The sequence below is a fragment of the Budorcas taxicolor genome, chromosome 5, assembly GCF_023091745.1.
Source record: "Budorcas taxicolor isolate Tak-1 chromosome 5, Takin1.1, whole genome shotgun sequence".
Lineage (NCBI taxonomy): Eukaryota > Metazoa > Chordata > Mammalia > Artiodactyla > Bovidae > Budorcas > Budorcas taxicolor.
The window spans coordinates 72,948,035-72,972,147 of NC_068914.1; the positions used below are offsets into that span (position 1 = coordinate 72,948,035).

Below are 24,113 nucleotides of genomic sequence, written 5' to 3' on the forward strand. Positions count from 1 at the left end.
TCCAACACCACAGTTCAAAAGCATCAATTCTTCAGCGCTCAGCCTTCTTCACAGTCCAACTCTCACATCCATACATGACTACTGGAAAAACCATAGCCCTGACTAGACGGACCTCAGTCGGCAAAGTAATGTTTCTGCTTTTGAATATGCTATCTAGGTTGGTCATACCTTTTCTTCCAAGGAGTAAGCGTCTTTTAATTTCATGGCTGCAGTCACCATCTGCAGTGATTTTGGAGCCCAGAAAAATAAAGTCAGCCACTGTTTCCACTGTTTCCCCACCTATTTCCCATGAAGTGATGGGACCGGATGCCATGATCTTCGTTTTCTGAATGTTCAGCTTTAAGCCAACTTTTTCGCTCTCCTCTTTCACTTTCATCAAGAGGCTTTTTAGTTCCTCTTCACTTTCTGCCATAAGGGTCATGTCATCTGCATATCTGAGGTTATTGATGTTTCTCCCAGCAATCTTGATTCCAGCTTGTGTTTCTTCCAGTCCAGCATTTCTCACGATGTACTCTGCATATAAGTTAAATAAGCAGGGTGACAATATACAGCCTTGACGTACTCCTTTTCCTATTTGGAACCAGTCTGTTGTTCCATGTCCAGTTCTAACTGTTGCTTCCTGACCTGCATACAGATTTCTCAAGAGGCAGGTCAGGTGGTCTGGTATTCCCATCTCTTTCAGAATTTTCCACAGTTGATTGTGATCCACACAGTCAAAGGCTTTGGCATAGTCAATAAAGTAGAAATAGATGTTTTTCTGGAACTCTCTTGCTTTTTCCATGATCCAGCGGATGTTGGCAATTTGATCTCTGGTTCCTCTGCCTTTTCTAAAACCAGCTTGAACATCAGGGAGTTCACAGTTCACGTACTGCTAAACCCTGGCTTGGAGAATTTTAAGCATTACTTTACCAGCATGTGAGATGAGTGCAATTGTGCAGTAGTTTGAGCATTCTTTTGCATTGCCTTTCTTTGGGATTGGAATGAAAACTGACCTTTTCCAGTCCTGTGGCCACTGCTGAGTTTTCCAAATTTGCTGGCATATTGAGTGCAGCACTTTCACAGCATCATCTTTCAGGATTTGAAACAGCTCAACTGGAATTCCATCACCTCCACTAGCTTTGTTCGTAGTGATGCTTTCTAAGGCCCACTTGACTTCACATTCCAGGATGTCTCGCTCTAGATTAGTGATCACATCATCATGATTATCTGGGTCATGAAGATCTTTTTTGTACAGTTCTTCCGTGTATTCTTGCCACCTCTTCTTAATATCTTCTGCTTCTGTTAGGTCCAGACCATTTCTGTCCTTTATCGAGCCCATCTTTGCATGAAATGTTCCCTTGGTATCTCTAATTTTCTTGAAGAGATCTCTAGTCTTTCCCATTCTGTTCTTTTCCTCTATTTCTTTGCATTGATCGCTGAAGAAGGCTTTCTTATCTCTTCTTGCTATTCTTTGGAACTCTGCATTCAGATGCTTCTGTCTTTCCTTTTCTCCTTTGCTTTTCACCTCTCTTCTTTTCACAGCTATTTGTAAGCCCTCCTCAGACAGCCATTTTGCTTTTTTGCATTTCTTTTCCATGGGGATGGTCTTGATCCCTGTCTCCTGTACAATGTCAAGAACCTCAGTCCATAGTTCATCAGGTATTCTTTCTATCAGATCTAGGCCCTTAAATCTATTTCTCACTTCCACTGTATAATCATAAGTATTTAGCATAGATCCAAATAAATGGCTCCACCAAAAATCTTGGTAACAATAAGATATCCAGAAAATTCCCACATATTTGCAAATTAAACAAGTCTTCTAAAGATCCATGAATCAAAAAGATGATCACAGGGAAACTAAAAAATATTTTAACTGATGATAATGAAAACATAATACATCAAGGTTTATGGGATAAAGCTAATGAAACTGTTAAGAGAAAAATTTTCAGCCTTAAATGTTTATATTAACAAATAAAAAAGATATAAAATCAATTATCTAAGCTTCCACCTTAAGAAACTAGTAAAAGATCAAATTAAACCCTAGGTAAGCAGGGTTTCATCTTATTTACCTTTCACCTAGGTTAGTAGATGAAAGGAAATAACAGTAAGAATGGAAATCAATGAATTAGTAAATAGATAAACAACATACAATTTTTAAAAGGGTCAAATATTGGTTCTTTAAAAAGATTAATAAAACTGATAATTCCCCTGGCAAGACTGATCAAGAAAAAATAGAGAAAATGCAAATTATAATTTTTAGGAATGAAAAAAGCAGATATTAACTACAAATCCTATCAGTTCAGTTCAGTTCAGTCGCTCAGTCATGTCCAACTTTTTGCAACCCCATGAATCGCAGCACACCAGGCCTCCTTGTCCATCACCAACTCCCGGAGTTGGTGATGCCATGCAGCCATCTCATCCTCTGTCATCCCCTTCTCCTTCTGCCCACAATCCCTCCCAGCATCAGAGTCTTTTCCAATGAGTCAACTCTTCGCATGAGGTGGCCAAAGTACTGGAGTTTCAGCTTCAGCATCATTCCTTCCAAAGAAATCCCAGGGCTGATCTCCTTCAGAATGGACTGGTTGGATCTCTTTGCAGTCCAAGGGACTCTCAAGAGTCTTCTCCAACACCACAGTTCAAAAGCATCAATTCTTCAGCACTCAGCCTTCTTCACAGTCCAACTCTCACATCCATACATGACTACTGGAAAAACCATAGCCTTGACTAGACGGATCTTAGTCGGCAAAGTAATGTTTCTGCTTTTGAATATGCTATCTAGGTTGGTCATAGCTTTTCTTCCAAGGAATAAGCGTCTTTTGATTTCATGGCTGCAGTCACCATCTGCAGTGATTTTGGAGCCCCCCAAAATAAAGTCTGACACTGTTTCCACTGTTTCCCCATCTATTTCCCATGAAGTGATGGGACCGGATGCCATGATCTTCGTTTTCTGAATGTTGAGTTTTAGCCAACTTTTTCGCTCTCCTCTTTCACTTTCATCAAGAGGCTTTTTAGTTCCTCTTCACTTTCTGCCATAAGGGTCATGTCATCTGCATATCTGAGGTTATTGCTATTTCTCCCGGCAATCTTGATTCCAGCTTGTGTTTCTTCCAGTCCAGCGTTTCTCATGATGTATTCTGCATATAAGTTAAATAAGCAGGGTGACAATATACAGCCTTGACGTACTCCTTTTCCTATTTGGAACCAGTCTGTTGTTCCATGTCCAGTTCTAACTGTTGCTTCCTGACCTGCATACAGATTTCTCAAGAGGCAGGTCAGGTGGTCTGGTATTCCCATCTCTTTCAGAATTTTCCACAGTTGATTGTGATCCACACAGTCAAAGGCTTTGGCATAGTCAATAAAGCAGAAATAGGTGTTTTTCTGGAACTCTCTTGCTTTTTCCACGATCCAGCGGATGTTGGCAATTTGATCTCTGGTTCCTCTGCCTTTTCTAAAACCAGCTTGAACATCAGAAAGTTCATGGTTCACGTATTGCTAAAGCCTGGCTTGGAGAATTGTGAGTATTACTTTACTATAGGAATTATTAAAATAAAAAGGATACATTATGAACAATTTTATGCTGTTTCATCTTAAATGAAATGGACAAACATATCCAAACACAACTTATAAAAACTGACATAGAAGAAATAAAAAATCTAAATAGCCCATGTTAATTTACAAAATAATAATAAAACACCTTATCACTAAGAGAACTCTAGACCCAGATAGGCCTCCACAAGTGAATTCCATCAAATGTTACAGATGGAAGAAATAATACCAATTCAACACAAATTCTTTCAGAAAACAAAGTTTAAGAGAATGCTTGTCAACTTGTTTTATAAAGCTAACATAACCCTGATATTAAATCTGACAAGAATATTATAAGAAAAGACAATTAGAGACCAAAATCTCCCATAAACAGAAATGTGAAATTCTTAACAAATATGAATAAATAGAATCCAACAATATATACAAAGGATACTATATAATGCCCATCAGGGCTTATTCTAGGAAAGCAAAGTTAATTTAATACTAGGGGAAAAGTCAGTGTTATTCATCACATTAACAGAATAAAGGAGAAAAACCATGATCATCTTACTGATGCAGAAAAAAGAACACTTAACAAAATTCAACACTTCTGCATAAAAATAAAATTTCTTAGCAAGCCATGAATAACAATGTAGCAGTTCCAATCTGACAAAGAACATTTATGAAATCTATAGCCAACATTACACTTCTCAGTGAAACATTAAATCCTTTTCCTCTAATACTGGAGACAGGGAAGGATGTATACTTTTATCAATTCTATTCAATTTTGTACCTAAAGTCTTAGCTAGTGTAATAAAGCAAGAAAAATAAGTTGAAAGCATAAAGACTGCAGTTGCTGCTATTCACAGAAAATATTGTACATGTAGGAAAAACTATGGAATTTAACAAACAAACAAACCCCAAAACCAAAACCCTAAAAGAAAAAACCCTCCAAGGCTAACACAACCAATACACTAATTTATCAAGTTAATGAGCTATAAGGTCAATATGCAAAAATCAACTGTATTTCTATATTCTGGAAACAAATAATTGAAAATAAAAATTTTAATTATACCTTTTACAATAGTATCAATAGTAATTTGAAATTAATTAATTTGAGTTGAATCGAAGACCTAAATGTAAAACTCAGAACTATAAAGCTTATAGAAGAAAAACATCTTCATGTTCTTGGGGATCAGCAAAGATTTCTTGGATAGGATGCAAAAAAAACATCGTGGAAGAAAACTAACTGATACACTGCACTTCATTAAAATTAAAAATTTACCTACCTAATAAAGCACTTGCATCCCCAACATACAAAAAACTAAAAAAAATCCACAAAAGATGAACAGTACAATTGAAAATGGGCAAAAGATGTGAATAAACAATTAACAAGAAAAGATAACTGTGAAGCCAATAAGCATATGAAGAGATAAAAGCATCATTTTCAACAAAGAAATGTAAATTAAAATCATAATAAATAAATAAACAAAATTTTTAAAAGGGACTTCCCTGGTGGTCCAGTGAGTAAGAATCTGCCTACGAATGCAGGGAACATGGGTTCGATGCCTGGTCCGGGAAGATCCCACATGCTGCACAACAGCTAAGCCTACGAGGTGTAACTACTGAGGCCATGTGGCACGGCTACTGGGTGCGCGCCTAGAGCCCACGTGCTGCGACAGGAGAAGCCACCGCTCGTCACAACCAGAGAAAGCCTGCGCACAGTGACAGAGACCCAGCACAGCCAAAACTAAACAAACAATTGAAAAACCATAACAACATTTTATGTCCACTAAAATTCTAAAGTCAACATTAACTATGTGCTAGGAATACAGAGCAACTGGAACTCTAAATAACACATTGTTGGTGGGAGTACAAAAAATGGTATAACTGTTTCGGAACACTTGTTTGGTAGTTTCTTATGTAAATAAAGTTAAACATATATGTACCATATGACCCAGGAATTTCATTCTGAGGTATTTATTCAATATAGACAAAAACACTTATCTACAAAGAGAGCTGTATAAAAATGCTCTCAGCAAACCATACTACCACAAACTGGAAATAATGTGAATGTCCAACAACAGGAAAACGGATAAACAAATTGGGGTATATTTATACAATAAAATACTACTCATCAATACCAAACAATGAACAGAGGTTAAAGCGTCTGCCTGCAATGTGGTAGACCTGGGTTCGATCCCTGGGTCGGGAAGATCCCCTGGAGAAGAAACTGGCAACCCACTCCAGTATTCTTGCCTGGACAATCCCATGGATGGAGGAGCTTGGTGGGCTACAGTCCACGGGTCGCAAAGAGTCGGACACGACTGAGCGACTTCCCTCACTCACTCACTCACTGATACACAAAACAACATGAAGGTACATCCAAACACTCTGATGAATGAAACAAGCCAAATAAAAGCTACATATTTTATTTGCATATGGGCCTGCAAAAATGCAAGAAAGCTAACTTACGATGATACAAACCAGAAATGGTGGTTTGGGGGAAGAGAGCTTGACTAGAAAGAGGATTGAGGGTACTTTTTGGGACGTCTTAATAGTAAAGAGGAGTTTCTGGAACAATTCTCAACTGATCAGAGAGTGCCTCCTCCACCTCCCTTTCACCTGCATCTTTGGTGATTCTTGGGTGCCAATTACCCAATGTGCTACAGAAATACTGATTATGCAGTGGAATTCCTTTGAGAAGGAAGAAGGAATGCAGACTGCATAAATGTGTATAAGATGTTATCTGTATGGCGGAAATAAACAAAGATCAACTAAATAAGAAAATCAAAGGCTATTTATTCTGAGTTTGATGTAGTGAGGGAATTAAGTCACATCATGCACGTTTTTGGCAGAAGTTGAAAGGCAGGCAGAGTAGCAAAGTCTTGAATAGGAATAGGAAAAAACCAAAAGGCTTTAGGTGTGCCTGATTCAAGGCTGCTGGTGGGAAGCTGCAGGCAAGCTAAGAAGCAGCAGGGCAGCCTACATGATTGGCTAGGGGTGCCTATTTGGCTTTCTCTGGGCAGTCCTAAACTGGAAACAGGGACAAAAATTAGGGAAGTTGTCAGTTATTAATCTAGTAATCAAGCCCTGGCTGCTTTGGGCTGATTGTTACAGAAGTTACTGTTTAGCTCCCTGGACCGTCACTAGAGATAGCAATCTGGTTTTCTCAAAGTTTGGTTTACAGCAGGCTGGTTTCTTGGTTATTTATTGTATGTGTTGTGTTATTATTGTGTGTGTCGTGTATGCCTCTTTGAGACTTCGTGGACTGTGGCCCTCCAATTCCTTTGTCCATGGAACTCTCCAGGCCATTTCCTCCTCCAGGGGATCTTCCTGACCCAGGGATCCTACCGGTGTCTCCTGCATCCCCTGCACTGGCAGGCAGATTCTTCACCACTGTGCCACCTGGGAAGCCCCTGTTTATTGTAGACAAATCGATTAATTATTGTAGGTAAACAGACCTTGGGCAGGCTGCAGGTGAAAATTCTATGTTCATATATAGTCTGTTCATTGTCCCTTTGTGTATGCATTTCTTAGTACTCAGCAGATCACACTGATTAAAGGAGAGACAGAGCAAGCATATTCATCACAGTTAACTGCCTAAAATGATATAATCTAAAAAAGCCTCTGAGGAACACTCCTTAAGAGTGCGAAGCACCAGTTGGGAGCTAAGACGGTATCCAGAGAAAAATGCATCTCTGCTACTAAGAAAATTCACTCCACTGAAATCAGGGCACATAGGATACACCAAGATGGGTGGGTCCCTGTGGCAGTCCCTCCTCCCCAGGCGAGGTTGTGAAAGCTGGGACTGAAAGTCCAGGTACTGGGCCAGTGTTTCTGTTTTTTTGTTTGTTTTTTCCAATTAGAAAAAATTGAGATAAAATGTATATAACATAAAACTCACCATTTGAACCATTATAAAGTATATGACTCAGTAGCTTTTAGTATATTTACAATGCAGATGGGCTTCCCAGGTGGTGCTAGGGTAAAGAATCCGCCTGCCAATGCAGGAGACATAAGAGATATGGGTTCAGTCCCTGGGTTGGGAAGATTCCCTGGAGGAGGGCACGGCAACTCACTCCAGTATTATTGCCTGGAGAACCTCATGGATAGGGGAGCCTAGTGGGCTACAGTTCACAGGGTCGCAGAGTCGAACACTGCTGAGGAGACTCAGTGCACACGGGTGGACTCACAAGGCTGTTACTACTGTTTAATGCCAGGACATTTTCATCATACCAAACACCACCACCTGTCAGCAGTCACTCCCAACCCCTGCCTCTACCCAGCCTCTAGGAACCAACAATCTGCTTTCTGTCTGTATGGATCTGCCTTTTCCAGACATTTCACATAAATGCAATAATATGGTATGTGCCTAGCTCCTCTCACCTAGCATAATTTTTCAAGGTTTATTCATACTGTAGAATGTATCAATTCATGTTGGCTGAATGAGAGTCCATTATAGGGATTCCATTGTATCACATTTTGTTTCTCCATTCATCAGCTGGTAGGTACTTGAATTGTTTCTACTTTTTGGCTATTATGAATAAAGATTTTAAGAATACTTATGTATAAATTTTCGTGTGAACACATTTGAAATTTCCCTGGGTAATATACCTAGGAATAGAATTCCTGGGTCATATGGTAACTGTTTATCTTTTGGAAGAGCTGTCAAACTGTCTAAGTATCTGCACCATTTTATTTCCCTAACAGTAATGTTGGCTGTCATTTCTTGTGTTAGACTACGGCCAACTGAAGGGAAGAAAACCTGGAGCAGACTTTTCCCCAGGTACAGCAGCTTCATCATCACCTTCCATCTAGAATCTGCGTAGGATTCAGTGAGATATGTCTCTGTTATTGGCTCAGCTGCCCAATTCTCATCACCTGGGACATGCGGCGAACGCGTCTTCCTCCAAGCATGCTGAGACCCAGGGACCAGAGGAAAGATCACATACTCATTTTCTCCCCTGCCTGATTTTTTTTAGGTCATTTTGGGGTGGGAGGCAGATGAAGGTGTGTATTTTTGTTTCATTTTGTTGGGGAGAGAGAAGGAAAAGTAAAAAGTCAGGAGCCTCTGCCTTTTAAAAATTCAGCCCCTAAGGAGTAATAGAGGAAGCAATTTAAACCCAGGACAAATTTGTTCCATTTCTCTTAACTCAAATGCAAAGTTTATTAAGCATTTAGCCACTGACTTCCAACCTCCTAAACTGTAGCTGCCCTTCTCAAAGAGATATTCTACCATATCTGCCGATGTCAGGTTTTGACTACATTTCCACAGATCTACCCAAGGAATCTCAACTTGTTATTGATTCTAAACTGATTTCACATGGAAATACATAACTGGAAATTTATCAGCCAGTCACCTTTCTTGGGACTAAAATTTAGAGCATTTTAGAACCTAGTCATTTATCTCTAGCTCAAGCCTTGCTAAAATTTTTGTGGTATGTATTTTGCTTCAAAACAACTGTACAAAAATTTCTCCTTCTCAAAGGATCTTTAGAATCTTAGAAGAAATCTGACTCTCTCCGAGTCAAGCAATTCAGCAGAAATCCCACTGTCTACTTTTCCAGTTAAAAAGACCAAAAATGCACATGGAAAGGAATAGAAATTGAATTTCTGAATACCAAGAATGGGCCAAGTAATATGCTTCACATTTTATAAATGTTATTATTATTATATTTAATTCAAATAGCTGTCTAACAAAGGTCCTTTTATCTCAGTTTTTTTTTTTTTTTTTACAGATAAGGATATGGGCTTAGAGATGCTAATTTTTCAGGATCATGAAGAACCCAGGCTTCATAGTCAGCATAGCATAATAGTTAGTGGTTAATGCCGTGCAGTTAGATTGTCTGGATTCAAAGCCTAACTATACTGCTTACTGTGCAACCGTGGACAAGTGACTTTACTTCTCTAAGCCTTGGTTTCCTCCCCTTAAAATGCACACAGTAGTAGGATCTAACTCAGAGGGCAGGTGCTGTGAGCATGAAATGAGATAATACTTCTACATCTGCAACATGGCTTCTGAGTCATGTGTGTTTTGGATAGTCAGGAGCACCCGCTTCCTTTACAAGTGAAGAGCAATGATTTTCCAGTTCAGAGCTGAAGACATGGGAAAACTCCCCTTATCCTGTGTTTCAGCAAAAAGCAAAAGCAAAAATTCTCAAACCATCAAGAAATCATCACCACTCAACCACAACTGAATAGTGAATGAAGATGTGAAATATCTTTGATGAGATTCTAATGAGGTGATGTCTGGGTGTCTTTTTTTTCATTAAGAATACTGTATTTCTTCATTTAAGCCTAAATAAAAACTACATATGTGGCATAGCTCAAGCATTCATGCTGTGTGAGACCAACCGTGGACCATCAGCGGCTCCCATACCAGTCCATAAAGCATGAGTACGTAACTGGAAGCATTCTGATGGTTCAGGCGAAGACAAGTTAATCCGTAGCTGCAGACACATCCAAAATGTTTTGACAGTGAGAATCACTATCTTCTAGCCGAAAGGGGTATAATAATTGCTCATTTGGCCCAGGCTGCATGTAACATCATGAATATATTAATTCCTTCTAAGATAAATGACTGTTTTCCTACTTCCAAAATAAGCAGTCAGGAAGTTCTCTCGGCATCAGAAAGACCTTGGTATCATTTCCACAAGTTACCAAATCTCTGTTAACTGGATAAAACCACCTACTGAGTGAGGAGGTTAAATGAGAACATATGTGTAAACTGCTGAGAATAGTGTAGTTAGAACTCAATATACGGTAGCTGTAAGGATTAGGCCCACTGTAGCAAACTGGAAAGAACAACAAAGTATAAGAAAGGAAAAAAAAACACTAGTTATTTCCCCTCCCAATGCTGTTAACTTGTAGTCAGTCATCCTTTTCCCTATGCAGTTTGTCTTTACATAGATGATATACCACACAATCAATATGCATTCTGTTTTTGTTTGGGTCTGTCTTTTTGGTTTATTCATATAACTTAGGTATTTTTCCACACCATTAACTACTAGGAGGTGCCTCCTTATGGCTTTCAACAAAACAGTTTTTCCTAGTTATGAAGCCCTTGAGAATAATTTAGTCCTGCCTTCCTCATCTTCCTGCCACTTTGGGATCTGATCTCCTGACCTTGGGAATGCTCAAGTCTGTTAGCATCATCACTCAGGACCACTGCAAAGAATTCTCCTAAGTGCTTACAGGGTGCTGAGTGTGCAGGACCCCCCAAAATCCCAAAGGTAGCATTCCATCGGCCACAGGGTAAGGCAGTGCAGACAGCCGTACACGCCACAGCCATCTGCTCAACTGCCTCTCACATTTTTCTCCCACACAATATAACAGAAGCTGCTAAAAAAACAAAAACAAAACCTGCAAACCTGCTTATCTGCCTTTAAGCTGAAGTTCAAGCTCCTTCTTCCTGGACACCTTTTCTAATACTTTCTCTTCAAAGAAAAAGCAAGATATATTATTTGACTTAAATATTTTTTAAAACTGGTAGGGTATCAAATGTTACTGTGGTTCTCAACATTTAAACTGTCCCACCTGTATTGTCCATGGTGATCTACCTGTCATTCTCCACTGATTTCGTCTCTTATTTATTCAGAGAATATAATTTTCTATCTAATTGTGGAGCCCAAAATTTATATCTAGACACAGAATTAGTGAAAGTCAAAAGTTATATTTAAAGTAAAGATAGTCATTCGTAACATATATTTTGGCCAACCGTCTGGTTTAGTGGGGGATTTGGGAACTACTATGTTATTATTATTGTTCTTATTATACCTGATCTGAAACAAACAGTTCTCAAGAAGAGCAATGGTCATGTGACTAGGTAGAGAAGACATTAAAATTAACTGAGAAATCAAAGACTCGGGTTTCTGAAAGGTTTTTCAGTGATGAGTTCTGTAACCCCAAGGAGTACAAATTCACTAAGCCTGTTCCCCATCTCAGAAACAGGAATATCAGCTCCACTTTATCAGCCTTATGGAATTTTTACTTAGAACAAATAAGGCATGTAAAAGTAAATTGTAGCTTGTAAAGAACCATCTAAATGTAAGGGGGAAAATATTTTGCTTTTAAATAAAAGAGTAGGAAGAGAAAGACAACATCAAACATCCTGTCTTTTGAATTTAGGACAGTCAACAACTGTCCTAGGATAGTCAAACAACTGTCCCAAAGTGCTAAATAACAAGTCATTCTGAGTAATTCCATCCTTGATCGTCCAGTTTTCCTCCACACATGCATCATGCTAATTAAAGGGTTGGCTATCTTCATGCTGTGTTAGAGGAAATTGAAGTGTTAGAACAAAACGGACCGACATGCTATCTTAAGAAGCTCAGACCAGCTAAGGAGCGACTGAGGAAAGCTAAGGAATCAGAGGTAGAAAGGATCAGGATCATTAAGGTTATAAGAATTTAAAGCTATAAAAAAGGTATAAACAGCTTAGAATCTAAAGAAATGTTAAAGAGATGGCTTTTCCCAAAGAGGGGTGCCATTATCCTAACCCCTAGCCAAGTGATTTTGTGAAGTGAAGCTATTATATGCCACTTCTCCAGAGCCTGACATTTGATTACATTTAAAATTCATCTTTCACTTCCCTGTTCCTTCCTCCCCCATGTACCATGTGTTCTTGCCCCAACCACCTACCTTCCCCTCCTTTGATTTATCTCAATCCCTTTATTAAATGTCCAGCTCCCCACCAGTTTCCTTCACCTCTTTGCCTGGCTCTCCCAGTGCCCACTTCCTACCCTCAGCATCACACACGCGCATGCCTCTTTGGAAAAATCACATCTCATTCTTGTAGAGGAAACTAAGAAAATTGTTCAAAGGTATATTTGAACTTTTTTTTTTTTAATAGAAATAAAAGAGCTTTAAAGTCCAAGCTGTTTCCCTATGAGGAGGCAGGACATAGGGGGAGAGAAGCAATGGTAGTTTCAAACCCGCTTAGACTTGGTCATTGGTGATGGCAAAGGCCCTTCTCATTCCATCTGGGCAGGATCCGCTGGCCAGAGGCATTCAGTCAAAGCAGGTGGGGGTAGGGTGGGGGAGAGAGGCAGAGAGAGAAGTGCAAAAGATGGAGAGAAAGAAACATCGATAAAATTAAGGGCTGATGGGGGAAGGGCAAGAGTCAGAAACAAGAAAGGAAGATGGGGGTGGGGATGGGGAAATGGAGCAAGGAATAAACAAGGGAAAAGAGGGTGAGCGAAGGAGGAGGGCTGAAGAAAGAAATAGAAACAAATCAGGAGGGAGAAAACAGAAGCTGTAGGCGGTAGAGACGTGAGTCCAGACCGGAGCAAGTGGGGTCGAGTGGGATGGGCGGAGCAAAGGAGAGAAGAGAGGAAGGGAGCGGGAGAGACTGCCATGCCTAGCCGCGGTCTACCGGTTTTACTTCCTTACACTGTCATCAGTAGCTGCCTTATCTATTTTCACCTCTGGCAGGAGACGCCCGCTGATGTGGGAGCCGGGGCCGCCGATGAGGGACACCACGCCGTTGCAGTCCACTGTGCTGTTGCGCTTGACGCTGCGCCGCAGGCTGGGGAAGATGCGCGACGAGCGGCTGCCCTGGCTGTAGCCGCTGTAGCCACTGTAGCTGCTGCGGCGCTCGCGCGCCCGGATGGGGATGAAGAGCGAGTCCCTGCGGCCCTCGCTCTCCTCCACCGTGCTGTGCTCGTCGTCCGCAAACTCATTCTCCGAGCCCGGGTCCCGGAACCGCCCGGGCCCTCTGAAGCTGAAGATGCTGCTCTTGCTGTTGTGGCGGGAGAGGAATGGGGAGCCCGGAATGCTGAGCAGTGACTGTAAGGGCAGGAGGAGAGAGAGAGACAAGAGAGGCAGGCGTGAGACAGGAAGGAACCCCACAGAAGCTGAACAAAGGCTGTTAGCTTCCCCAGTCTGGCCCCGTCCGTGCGTTCCTGCTAATCAGAACACAGGTGTTTCCAGAAAGCACTTTCGGATGCTGAATTTCTACTGCCGTTCAACACCCATCACCACTCCTCCTTGCCCCATAACCTTGAGGTACACCTGTCTTTGACTGTTAACCATTCACAAGTTCCATGAGCAGTTCACCTACGCACTGAAACAATGTTTTTATCTCATGCTTTGTGTAGCAAATCCACTGGGAAAATAGACACAATTTTTCATTACTATGAGCTCACGTGGAGTGTGCTTTTAATCTACCAGGTTAGCTTCTATGCCACATTTGGCAAAAGGAGAGATTTAGAAGTGCCCAGTCACTTACTACTTTCAATGCAGGTTAAGAACTATGCTAATAGTGGTTTTTCCGTTCTGCTGAAAATGGTATATGTCCCCTTCTACTCCATTTTTTTTTTCAACTTTTTTTTTAATCCCAAGTTTAACTATTCGTAAGTTCCCAGAATTGACATTTTCAAGTCAAACTCATCTTTATCACGTAGAAAACTTTCATTTTTCTTTTTCAGCTCATAATGCCATTCCACATTCCCTAGAGAATTTTGTGCTAATGTGTATCTTTATGCTTTAGTGCACTGTATGGACCCCCTTTCAATACTTTTCTGCAGCAAGTATGAACTGTACTTAAAACCAATTTCCCGTGACCATGAGCCTCCAAGAAATTTAAAAAATTCTCCTGGATTGTGCTTTTATTACAGTTCTCATTAATATAACTGATCACAAATATTCTATGTTTTATAAGTAATTACTAAGCTTAAAATTTTATTAAAATGTCTCTCAATGAGATGAATAAGCTTTTCTTTCCCCCAACTGGTGTTTCGATGTTTAAATATTTGTAGATAGTATAACTTTTTATTAGTATCATACATGGCTCAACAGAAGCCCCCCCTCCCCTTTCTAAGATTAGATTTTAAGTGCTGAGAAACTTTATTCATATAAATGGTATCTTGGAACAGAAGAACACTGTTACAGTAATATCACTCAATTCTTTGAACTCCTTCCAAGTTATATGCCAAAATTACACAGTAAGCTATCAGCAAAATTTATTTTAATGAGCTGACAATTAAATCAAGTCCTCTTTCAATATTGTTGAGAGCAAAGAACTGAAAAATCATCCAACCTGCCAAAGGACTTGTTACCCACTTGTTAGAATATTCCATTTCCTGATTTCTGATGGTATCAAAAAGGCTTTAATTATTATTTACTAATAATTATATCAGTACCTCTTACAGGGGCTATTCTTTTAAAGGAACTTTACTTGACCTAACAGAAAAGGTTGGAATAAGCAAAGCATTGTCAATTTCTATATATCAATACCAACATTAATTTTTTAATAAAATGATCTTACCACATGCTTTAGAGATGTTTTCATTAAATCTTTCAAGTCACAGATTTAGATCATTTAATTTAAAAAATGCCCACCATATGATCTAATTAGCAAAGCCACTCCCCACTATCAAAACAATTGGCCAAATCAGACTTATTTTCATTGGAAAAAGTATGACCTCATTTTTCATTTTAAATAAATGTATGACTATGTATCCCAGTGACATCCATCCTGCTCCTGAACTTAAAACATCTGAATGCCCCTGATTATAATTCTATATTTCATTCTTATTAGAAGTATGTAAGAGAGGTAAATTCAGAAAGCCTTACAATGGATTTGTTTCCCAGATTAAAGAAATGCCAAACAATGTTCAAACTACCATACAAGTGTGCTTATTTCACATGCTAGCAAGGTTATGCACAAAATCCTTCAAGCTAGACTTGCAACAGTATGTGAGCCAAGAACTTCCAGATGTACAAGCTGGGTTTAGAAAAGGCAGAGGAACCAGAGGTCAAATTGCCAACGTTTGTTGGATCATACAGAAAGCAAGAGAATTCCAGAAAACATCTACTTCTGCTTTACTAAGAGACTATGCTAAAGCCTTTGACTGTGTGGAGCACAAAAAACTGGAAAATTCTTAAAGAGATGAGAATCAGACCACCTTACCTGTCTCCTGACAAACTTGTACGCAGGTCAAGAAGCAACAGTTGGAACCAGACATGGAACAACGGACTACTTCAAAATTGGGAAAGGAGTATATTGTCAAGGCTGTATACTGACATGGATGTATACTGTTACTCTGGTTATTTAACTTCTATGCAGGGTATATCATACAAAATGCTGGGCTGGATGTATCACAAGCTAGAATTAAGATTCCCAGGAAAATATCAACAACCTCAGATATGCAGATAATACCACTCTAATGGCAGAAACGAAGAGGAACTAAAGAGTCTCTTGATGAGCATGAAAAGAGAAGGGTGAAAAGGCTAGCTTAAAACTTAACATTAAAAAAACTAAGATCGTGGTATCCAGCCCCATCACTTTATGGCAAAGAGAAGGGGAAAAAGTGGAAACAGTGACAGATTATATTTTCTTGGGCTCTAAAACCACTACTGACGGTGACTGTAGCCATGATATTAAAAGACTCTTGCTCCTTGGAAGGAAAGCTATGACAAACCAGACAGCGTATTAAAAACCAGAGACATGACTTCGCTGATAAAGGTTCATATAGCCAGAGCTATGTTTTTTTTTCCAGTAGTCATGTAGGGATATGAGAGCTGGACCATAAAGGCTGAGCACCAAAGAATTGATGCTTTCAAATTGTGGTGCTGGAGAAGACACTTGAGAGGCCCTTGGACTGCAAGATCAAACCAATCAATCCTAAAGGAAATCAACCCTGAATATTCATTGGAAGGACTGATGCTAAAGCTGAAGCTTCAATATTTTGGTTACCTGATGCGAAAAGCTGACTCACTGGAAGTTTCTGATGCTGGGAAAGGTTGAAGGCAACAGGAGAAGGGGTGGCAGAGGATGAGATTGTTAGACAGAATCATCGACTCAATGGACATGAATCTGAGCAAACTCTGGGAAATAGTGAAGGACAGGGAAGCCTGGCATGCTGCAGTCCATGGTGTTGCAAAGAGTGGGACATGACTAAGTAACTGAACAACAACAGTTTAAAGAAAACTCTGTATATGCTAATATTTTGAACCGTCCCTTTGTCTGGCACCCCAGAGATCTTCAGGATTTGGGATGATAGAGAGGTATGCCTTCCTTTTGTTAAGTGGGAGAAGGCTGACTGTGAAAAGAAAAATGGAAAAGGAGAAATGGTGTGACTTTAGACCACAGGGTTCACCCTAGGTATAGGAATATGTAACTTAAAGATCTGAAAATCAAGTTCCTTAAAACTGTGCTTGAAAAGTCTTCCAGTACCCTGAAAGGATACAATCCCAGTTTGAGGACCAGTGCTCTAAGAGAACAAAACCTGTCAAACAACTGGCCTCAGACAGCCCTCCTTGCTACCCTGAGATAATCAGTTTGCCCAATTATGACTCTAAAGAAATTTCAAAGTAACTTTTAACTATATAAGATGTTTGCCTTAGAGTTTAGGCCTTAACCTTCTTTTAAAATGATTCCACTGTGAAAGTTCTTTGTGGCCAGCTCAGCCTGAGTGCCACAACTACTGAGCCTGTGCACCCTAGAGCCTGGGCTCTGCAACAAGAGAAGCCACCACAATGAGAAGCCTGCCCACTGCAAGGAAGAGTAGTCCCTGCTCATCGCAACTAGAGCAAGCCCACATGTAGTGTTGAAGACCCAAAACGACCCAAAATAAATACATGACATATTTTTAATAAGGAACATACACGGCCAACTCTTTTACTTCCTTCTTCATGCTGTTGGGTTGGCAGAGGGGATCAGTGCCTCCTCTAGCTTATCGCTTGCTATTCCTCATCTCACATGTATGTTTGGGCACCCTCACTGATTCATTCTCCTCAACCAGTTCTCAAAGTGCGATTTACAGATCACTGCTAGTATATGATCCATTACTGGTTTGCAATGAGACAGTAAAAAGCTGAGAGAAGCATTTAGAAATTTTAATAGCAATTAGGCATTTTCACAACATCCAAGAATGGGATACTTTTCTCTAGAAATTTACTGTTATTATATTTTATAAGAGTATCTATCAGTTCATGAAGAATTGGGAAAAATAGAAACTGATTCTTCACTACAGATAGTTTAAGAAGCACTTCTCTAAACAATGTGGCTGGCCAGAAGACTTACAAGTGTCTTGGAATGTACCTATGATTTTGTTTTAACCAGGTATGGTAAGCTGGGCCCAGAGCCTTTGCTGTGGTTTCCTCAGATGGGGATGGTGAAGCAGAGCAGGCACACTGGAACAAGTTTAAAATTGGACAGTTTGAATAATTTCACACAGGCTTTGGGCTATAGAAATGGTCCTATAAGTCCTGGCTCTGGAGTGATTTCAGTTCAGTTGCTCAGTCGTGTCCAACTCCTTGTGACCCCATGGACTGCAGCAAGCCAGGCCTCCCTGTCCATCACCAACTCCCCGAGCTTACTCAAACTCATGTCCATGAAGTTGGTGATGCCATCCAACCATCTATCATCCTCTGTCATCCCCTTCTCCTCCCGCCTTCAATCTTTTCCAGCATCAGGGTCTTTCCCAATGAGTCAGTTCTTCAGGTGGCCAAAGTATTGGAGTTTCAGCTTCAACATCAGTCCTTCCAATGAATATTCAAGGTTGATTTCCTTTAGGATGGATTGGTTGGGTCTCCTTGCAGTCCAGGGGACTCTCAAGAGTCTTCTCCAACACCACAGTTCAAAAGCATCAATTCTTCAGTGCTCAGCTTTATAGTCCAAATCTCACATCCATCCATGACTACTGGAAAAACCATAGCTTTGACTAGACATACTTTTGTTGGCAAAATAATGTCTCTGCTTTTTAATATGCTGTCTAGGTTGGTCATAGCTTTTCTTCCAAGGAGCAAGTGTCTTTTAATTTCATGGCTGTGGTCACCATCTGCAATGATTTTGGAGCCCCCAAAAATAAAGTCTGACACTGTTTCCATTGTTTCCCCATCTATTTGCCATGAAGTGATGGGACCAGATGCCATGATCTTAGTTTTTTGAATGTCTAGTTTTAAGCCAACTTTTTCACTCTTCTCTTTCACTTTCATCAAGAGGCTCTTTAGTTCCTCTTCACTTTCTGCCATATGGGTGGCGTCATCTGCATATCTGAGGTTGTTGATATTTCTCCCAGCAATCTTGATTCCAGCTTGTGCTTCATCCAGCCCGGCATTTTGCATGATGTACTCTGCATATAAGTTAAATAAGCAGGGTGACAATATACAGCCTTGACGTACTCCTTTTCCTATTTGGAACCAGTCTGTTGTTCCATGTCCAGTTCTAACTGTTGCTTCCTGACCTGCATACAGATTTCTCAAGAGGCAGGTCAGGTGGTCTGGTATTCCCATCTCTTTCAGAATTTTCCACAGTTTATTGTGATCCACACTAGGGCTGGGGAAATATTGGCTGGTGTGTAAATTAGATGAAAGGAGGCTGGGGATAAAGGTCTTTGATTGGTTGATCTGCACATGAAAGGGCAAGTTGTTCACTATCTCCAGGAATTAAACTAGTACTGGAAGGGGCAGCTCTCTCCAGCCAGCAAGGCTCCTAGCATGTCAAAGCATCATAAAATACAGAAAATAAAATCTGCCTCCCTTCTCACAGCAAGCTTCCGTGGACTGGATCCGTGATTTTTATTAGCAAAATGTTAGGTGCTGACACTGCCTAGTATATTAGGTCTACATAGTAGGAAAGAGGTCTGATTTTTATTTGACAAAAGATCATCAAATACTTGTTGTGTGCTAAGTGATATGGATACAGTGGTGAACAAGACATATAACATGGTCCCTGCCCTCTCAAAAGCTACAGCCTACTAGAAAATATTACAGACTGTATGAGGAAATATTATATATTATATTAGACCTCATATAGTATATAATAATACCTGACTGTTCTTAATTGGAAAATCCCATGGACGGAGGAGCCTGGTAGGCTGCAGTCCATGGGGTCGCTAAGTCGGACATGACTGAGTGACTTCACTTTCACCTTTCACTTTCATGCACTGGAGAAGGAAATGGCAACCCACTCCAGTGTTCTTGCCTGGAGAATCTCAGGGACGGGGGAGCCTGGTGGGCTGCCGTCTACGGGGTCGCACAGAGTCAGACACGACTGAATTGACTTAGCAATAGCAATTCTTAACTGATAGGAAAGTGATAGGAAGTGATGGAAAGATAATGATAAATTCCGTGATCCAGGGACACTCAGGAATCAGGATCCTGAAAAAAAAACAAACTAAAAGTAAACAGTGTATCTATTATTCTTTAATTCTTTGTTCCATTCCTGGCCAAAGAGTCCACTGCAATCAACACAGAAGGGAAAAGACAAACTTGACCCATTTCGCCTTGTACCTCTTGTATCTAGCCCTGATCTGGCCAATTCCCTAAGGAGACACATCCTGAGAGTAGCCACCCTGGCCCCTCCCCAATCTTAATTTTCCTGGATTGAAGGGTTTCACTGATGACTCAGGACCTGTGGCTCTATTAACTCCTGTGATTCAGCTAGTTTATGAGATGGGTCCTGTTTTCAAAATGTTTGCTATCAAGAAACCAGGAAGAAGCATCCGGTCCTTTTCAGGCAGTCACATCACAGCTAACTAAAAATACTACTTTAGATCTAGGTGTCTGCTTGGCAGAACAGCTCTGGGATGTTTTTGATCTGAGGGCATGGCCTCAGATTACACAGAAAAATTAACCGGGAATTTCAGGGCATACATGTCAGCTGTCTACTGGAATGAAGTTTAACAATGACTAGGATGTTTGGAATGTCAGAAATTGATGATTTAAATGTCCTATTTCCATGCCATAGTTCATCTTTTCTTCACGTCACTTTTTCTTTCCAATACAACAGTGGTTCTTAACATGCGGTCTGGGAACTCCTAGGTCCTTGTGCCCTTTTTACGGGGGGTGGGTCACAAGATTAAACTACTTCATAATAATATTAAGAAGATGTCTGCCTTTCTCACTCTCATTTCTCAGAGGTACAGACTGCAAGCCTGACAGTTTCCCAGAATTTAAAGACTTTTCTTATGAGCTTGAGCGGGAACGTATGTGATGTTTTAATATTCTATGTTAGTACTTGGAAGAGCTGCATAATTCAGTGAAGCAGTATTTCCCAAAGGATCAATGTAGGATGCTACAAATCATTCAAGAATTAAATATCTATGGTGTAAAATACAACAAAAGATTTTAATATAACAGTACCAAGTTACTGATACAGTTTCAGCTTCCACATTGCAACTAACCATTTAAAAACCTACTGTTATCCAATTTTGGAATAGCATCAAAGAAGAATATTCACAATTATCTGAAAAGGTTGTTAAAATATTCCTCCCTTTTCCAACTATATCTGTATGAAAACAGATTTTCTTTAAATACTTCAACCAAAAGGAATATTGCAACAGACTGAATGAAGGTATGCTATTCCAGCCATCTTCCATTAAACCACAGATTAAAGAGATTTGCAAAGATGTAAACAGTACCATTTTTTTCTGTTAAACTTTTTTGATCTGGAAAACAGTTAATTAAAAAAAAAATATGTATGATTTGTGTTAAACACAGGTTTATCATTACCATTTTTTTCAATAAATCAGTAAATGAACATTATAAAATTTCTTAATTATTATTTCTAATACAATAAATTTAAAAAATCTCTTTTGGGTCCTCAATAATTTTTAAAGATATGAAGATCAAAATGTCTGAGAACTGCTGCAGCAGAATAAAAAAAATACTTTGCAAAAAGGGACTTTATAAACTCACCTAAAGCCTAAAAACACAGCAATAATTTTATGTCTCAAGAGGATCTTAAACTAACACTGGAAATCAACTGTACTCCAGCAAAATTAATTAAAAAAAAAAAAAAGCGGTTCTCAGCAGATCTGCAGTACAGGCCACTGATGTTCACTTGAACTGTGTGGTGGGAAAACCAAAGTCACCTTCACTGTTAACCCAACCCAACAGATGACCACGTATGTGTGGAGGTAAGTGGGGAGGGGATAGAGACCGCAGTACAAGGCTTACAGTCAGAAGAACCTGGTTCAAATCTTGACTCCAACACCTACTAGCTATATAACCTTAGATAAAAGAGTTAATCTCTCTAGGCCTCGATCATTTTTCCAGATAAAATCAGAGAAACTGCAGGAGAGTCCTAGGACAAAGAATATCACTGCCGTACAGTTTCTAAGGAAGTCTTGGCACTCAGCCGTGGCCTCAAGGGCCTCAAGGAATCCACAGTTTTTTCTGATGGGGAAATGAGAAGAAGTGACTATTTTCATGCAAAGCAGGACATCTCAGAAGCCCAGCTTTATTTTTTGAGCCAGGGAGCAATCAGTGCAACTCTGTGCTGAAGCCTATTTATTAATCAGAGCCCATTCAATAGCAAAGTGTTAAGGGCACTAAGGTATCTATTAACAAGCTTAGGATGGCTCTCAAGGCAAGCATTGGATTACAACAAAGCTACAATCACACTTTCCTTCAAAAGAGGCTGAACTAGGGGAAAGGTGAGGTGAAGGTGAGACAGAGATGGTTCCATAAAGAAGGCCATAAAGAAGTTCCAGAAGGGGTTAAATCAGTTTCCAACAAATCTCTGCAGGTACACAGAAGTAGGCCTTAATTTCAGGACTTTATGTGAGAGAGGAGAGGATATGAAGATTAGTAAATATAAAACCACACAGAGTAAAAAAGCAACACCCAAAGAGGGACATGTAAAACATAATGGAAAGATGAAATGATAATTTCTCACTGGAGGTAGGATGGGGGCAGGTCAGGGAAGGTTTCTTGGGAGAAGGATGTGAAGAGTAAGTATAATGTGCACATTCAGAAATGGAAAAAACAGGGCTTCTTAGAGAGGCTGTTTCGGTAGAAAAGCAGCATCCTGTATGAGAAGCATCTAATAGTTCTCTCTGGTGTGAGTACAGAGTGCTTGACGGGGCACAGGGACTGGAGACCATAAAAGGGAAGCTGCGTCCCGGGAAGCAGGGTGCTGTGTTTTCAGTGCTGAAGGGTTGGGACTTCTTTAGCAAACAGGCTGAACCTGATTGGGGGGAATTCCCTCTCCCAATCTTCTTAATAACTGTTTAAAGCTGTCACTATTTTCTTCACCCTCCTGATTCAACTTCTCATTCCCTTCGATAAGATTTTAAATTTCATACATTATTGAAAATGAGACTGTCAGGGGTCATCTTTCTCCATTTCCTACTCCCCATCTACAAACTTACACACACACACACACACACACACACACCCCACCCCCACCCCCCCCTTTCTCCATTTCCTACTCCCCATCTACAAACTTACACACACACACACACACACACAAACACACCCCCCCCACCCCACCCCCATTGCCTTATGTGTTTTTGGTGGGGGAGGACAAGGTGCCCTTTTCCTGTTCAAGACCACACCTATTCTCACATCTCCCAAGACTGTTCTATTTTCTTTTCTATTCTACTCTACTCCATTTTCTACTTCTGTCTCCCCTTCTTCTGGGTCTCCCCCCCCATAACAGATTATAAAAATGCTTACTTTCACCCACATTCTTTAAAAAAGTTTGAATGGAAAGTCTCTTCCCATTCAGTATGGAATCCACCCTTTCCCTGGACTGAAATCTGTCTTTCAAGTTCTCAAGGACTTCTAGTGCCAAATCTAACAGGCATTTCCAGTTCTGATCTCACGATGCTTCTCTGTTAAGCTTCAACCCACTGATCGCTCCCCTCCCTCTCCTACCCTTGTGCTCGCCTGTCCTCACTGCTCTCTTGGTTCTTGTAGCAGCCCTCATGACCAATAGTCACCTGTTTTCCTCTATGAGGTCCATCTCCGAAGCCCATGAACACCAGTGTCTTACTGCATGTCACTGTCCCTTCCCCTGACACAATCTCTCCAAGTCGTCTCAGCCAGTCTCTCGGTTTCAGCCATTATCTCTTAGCTCAGGACCTCTTCCCTGAGCTATCATTTGACTATCCATGTGTCCAAACTGGTTTCCCAACAAATAATTCATATTTGGGATGTCCAAACTGGAACACACTTTTCTTCCAAACCTGGAATGTTCTTTCTTCTGTCCTGCTCCCTCACCAACACACACGCTCATTACCCGACTAACTCCTATTTATCCTTTATTGACCTTCCCCAGAAAATCTTTGCTGAAGCTCCAGGCTGGGATAGATCTGTGCCTTCTAAATCACGTCTGTGTATTTCAACTATAGAACAATACCATCAGTGCTATTACACTAATTACAAAAATAATTTTTTTGGTGTATCTGGCTACCCCACTGTACTGTAAGCTCCCTAGGGCAAACATGGTGTTCTAACCACCTTTCAATCTCTAGAACCTAGCACAATCCTTGACACATGGTAGGTACTCTATAAACACTTGGTAATGAATAACCAGAGATATGTTTTAGGAAGTGATTGGCTGACAATATATAAAACATGAGAGAGAGAGACATACCAGAGGGAACGAAGCTGTACTGGATAACTGCAGTAGAACAAAGTAATATGAAGTCTGAACTAAAGTAGCATTAACAGGAACAAAAAGAAGAGGGTGGACATGAGAGATTTTGCTGTGATAAAACGAACTGGACTAGGAAAGGACTGAACCCGGGGGTGAGGGAGGTAACGGAGAGGCACCCTGAATCATCTCTAGAGAAACAAGAAAAGACTCTGGCTGCACTGCCATAATCAGAACTGCAATCTATCCTACACCTTACAAACTTTCTTTAAAAGGG

General features: G+C 40.3%; 1 protein-coding gene across 1 annotated transcript in view; it reads right to left on the reverse strand.

The window, feature by feature from the left end:
* The window catches only part of SCN8A (sodium voltage-gated channel alpha subunit 8), a 122,893-nt gene that overhangs the window by 47,974 nt on the left and 50,806 nt on the right, over positions 1-24,113 (reverse strand). Inside the window, exon 11 of the mRNA XM_052640752.1 lies at positions 12,898-13,293. Coding sequence (XP_052496712.1) covers positions 12,898-13,293 — 396 coding nt within the window. The remainder of the gene's footprint in view (positions 1-12,897; positions 13,294-24,113) is intronic.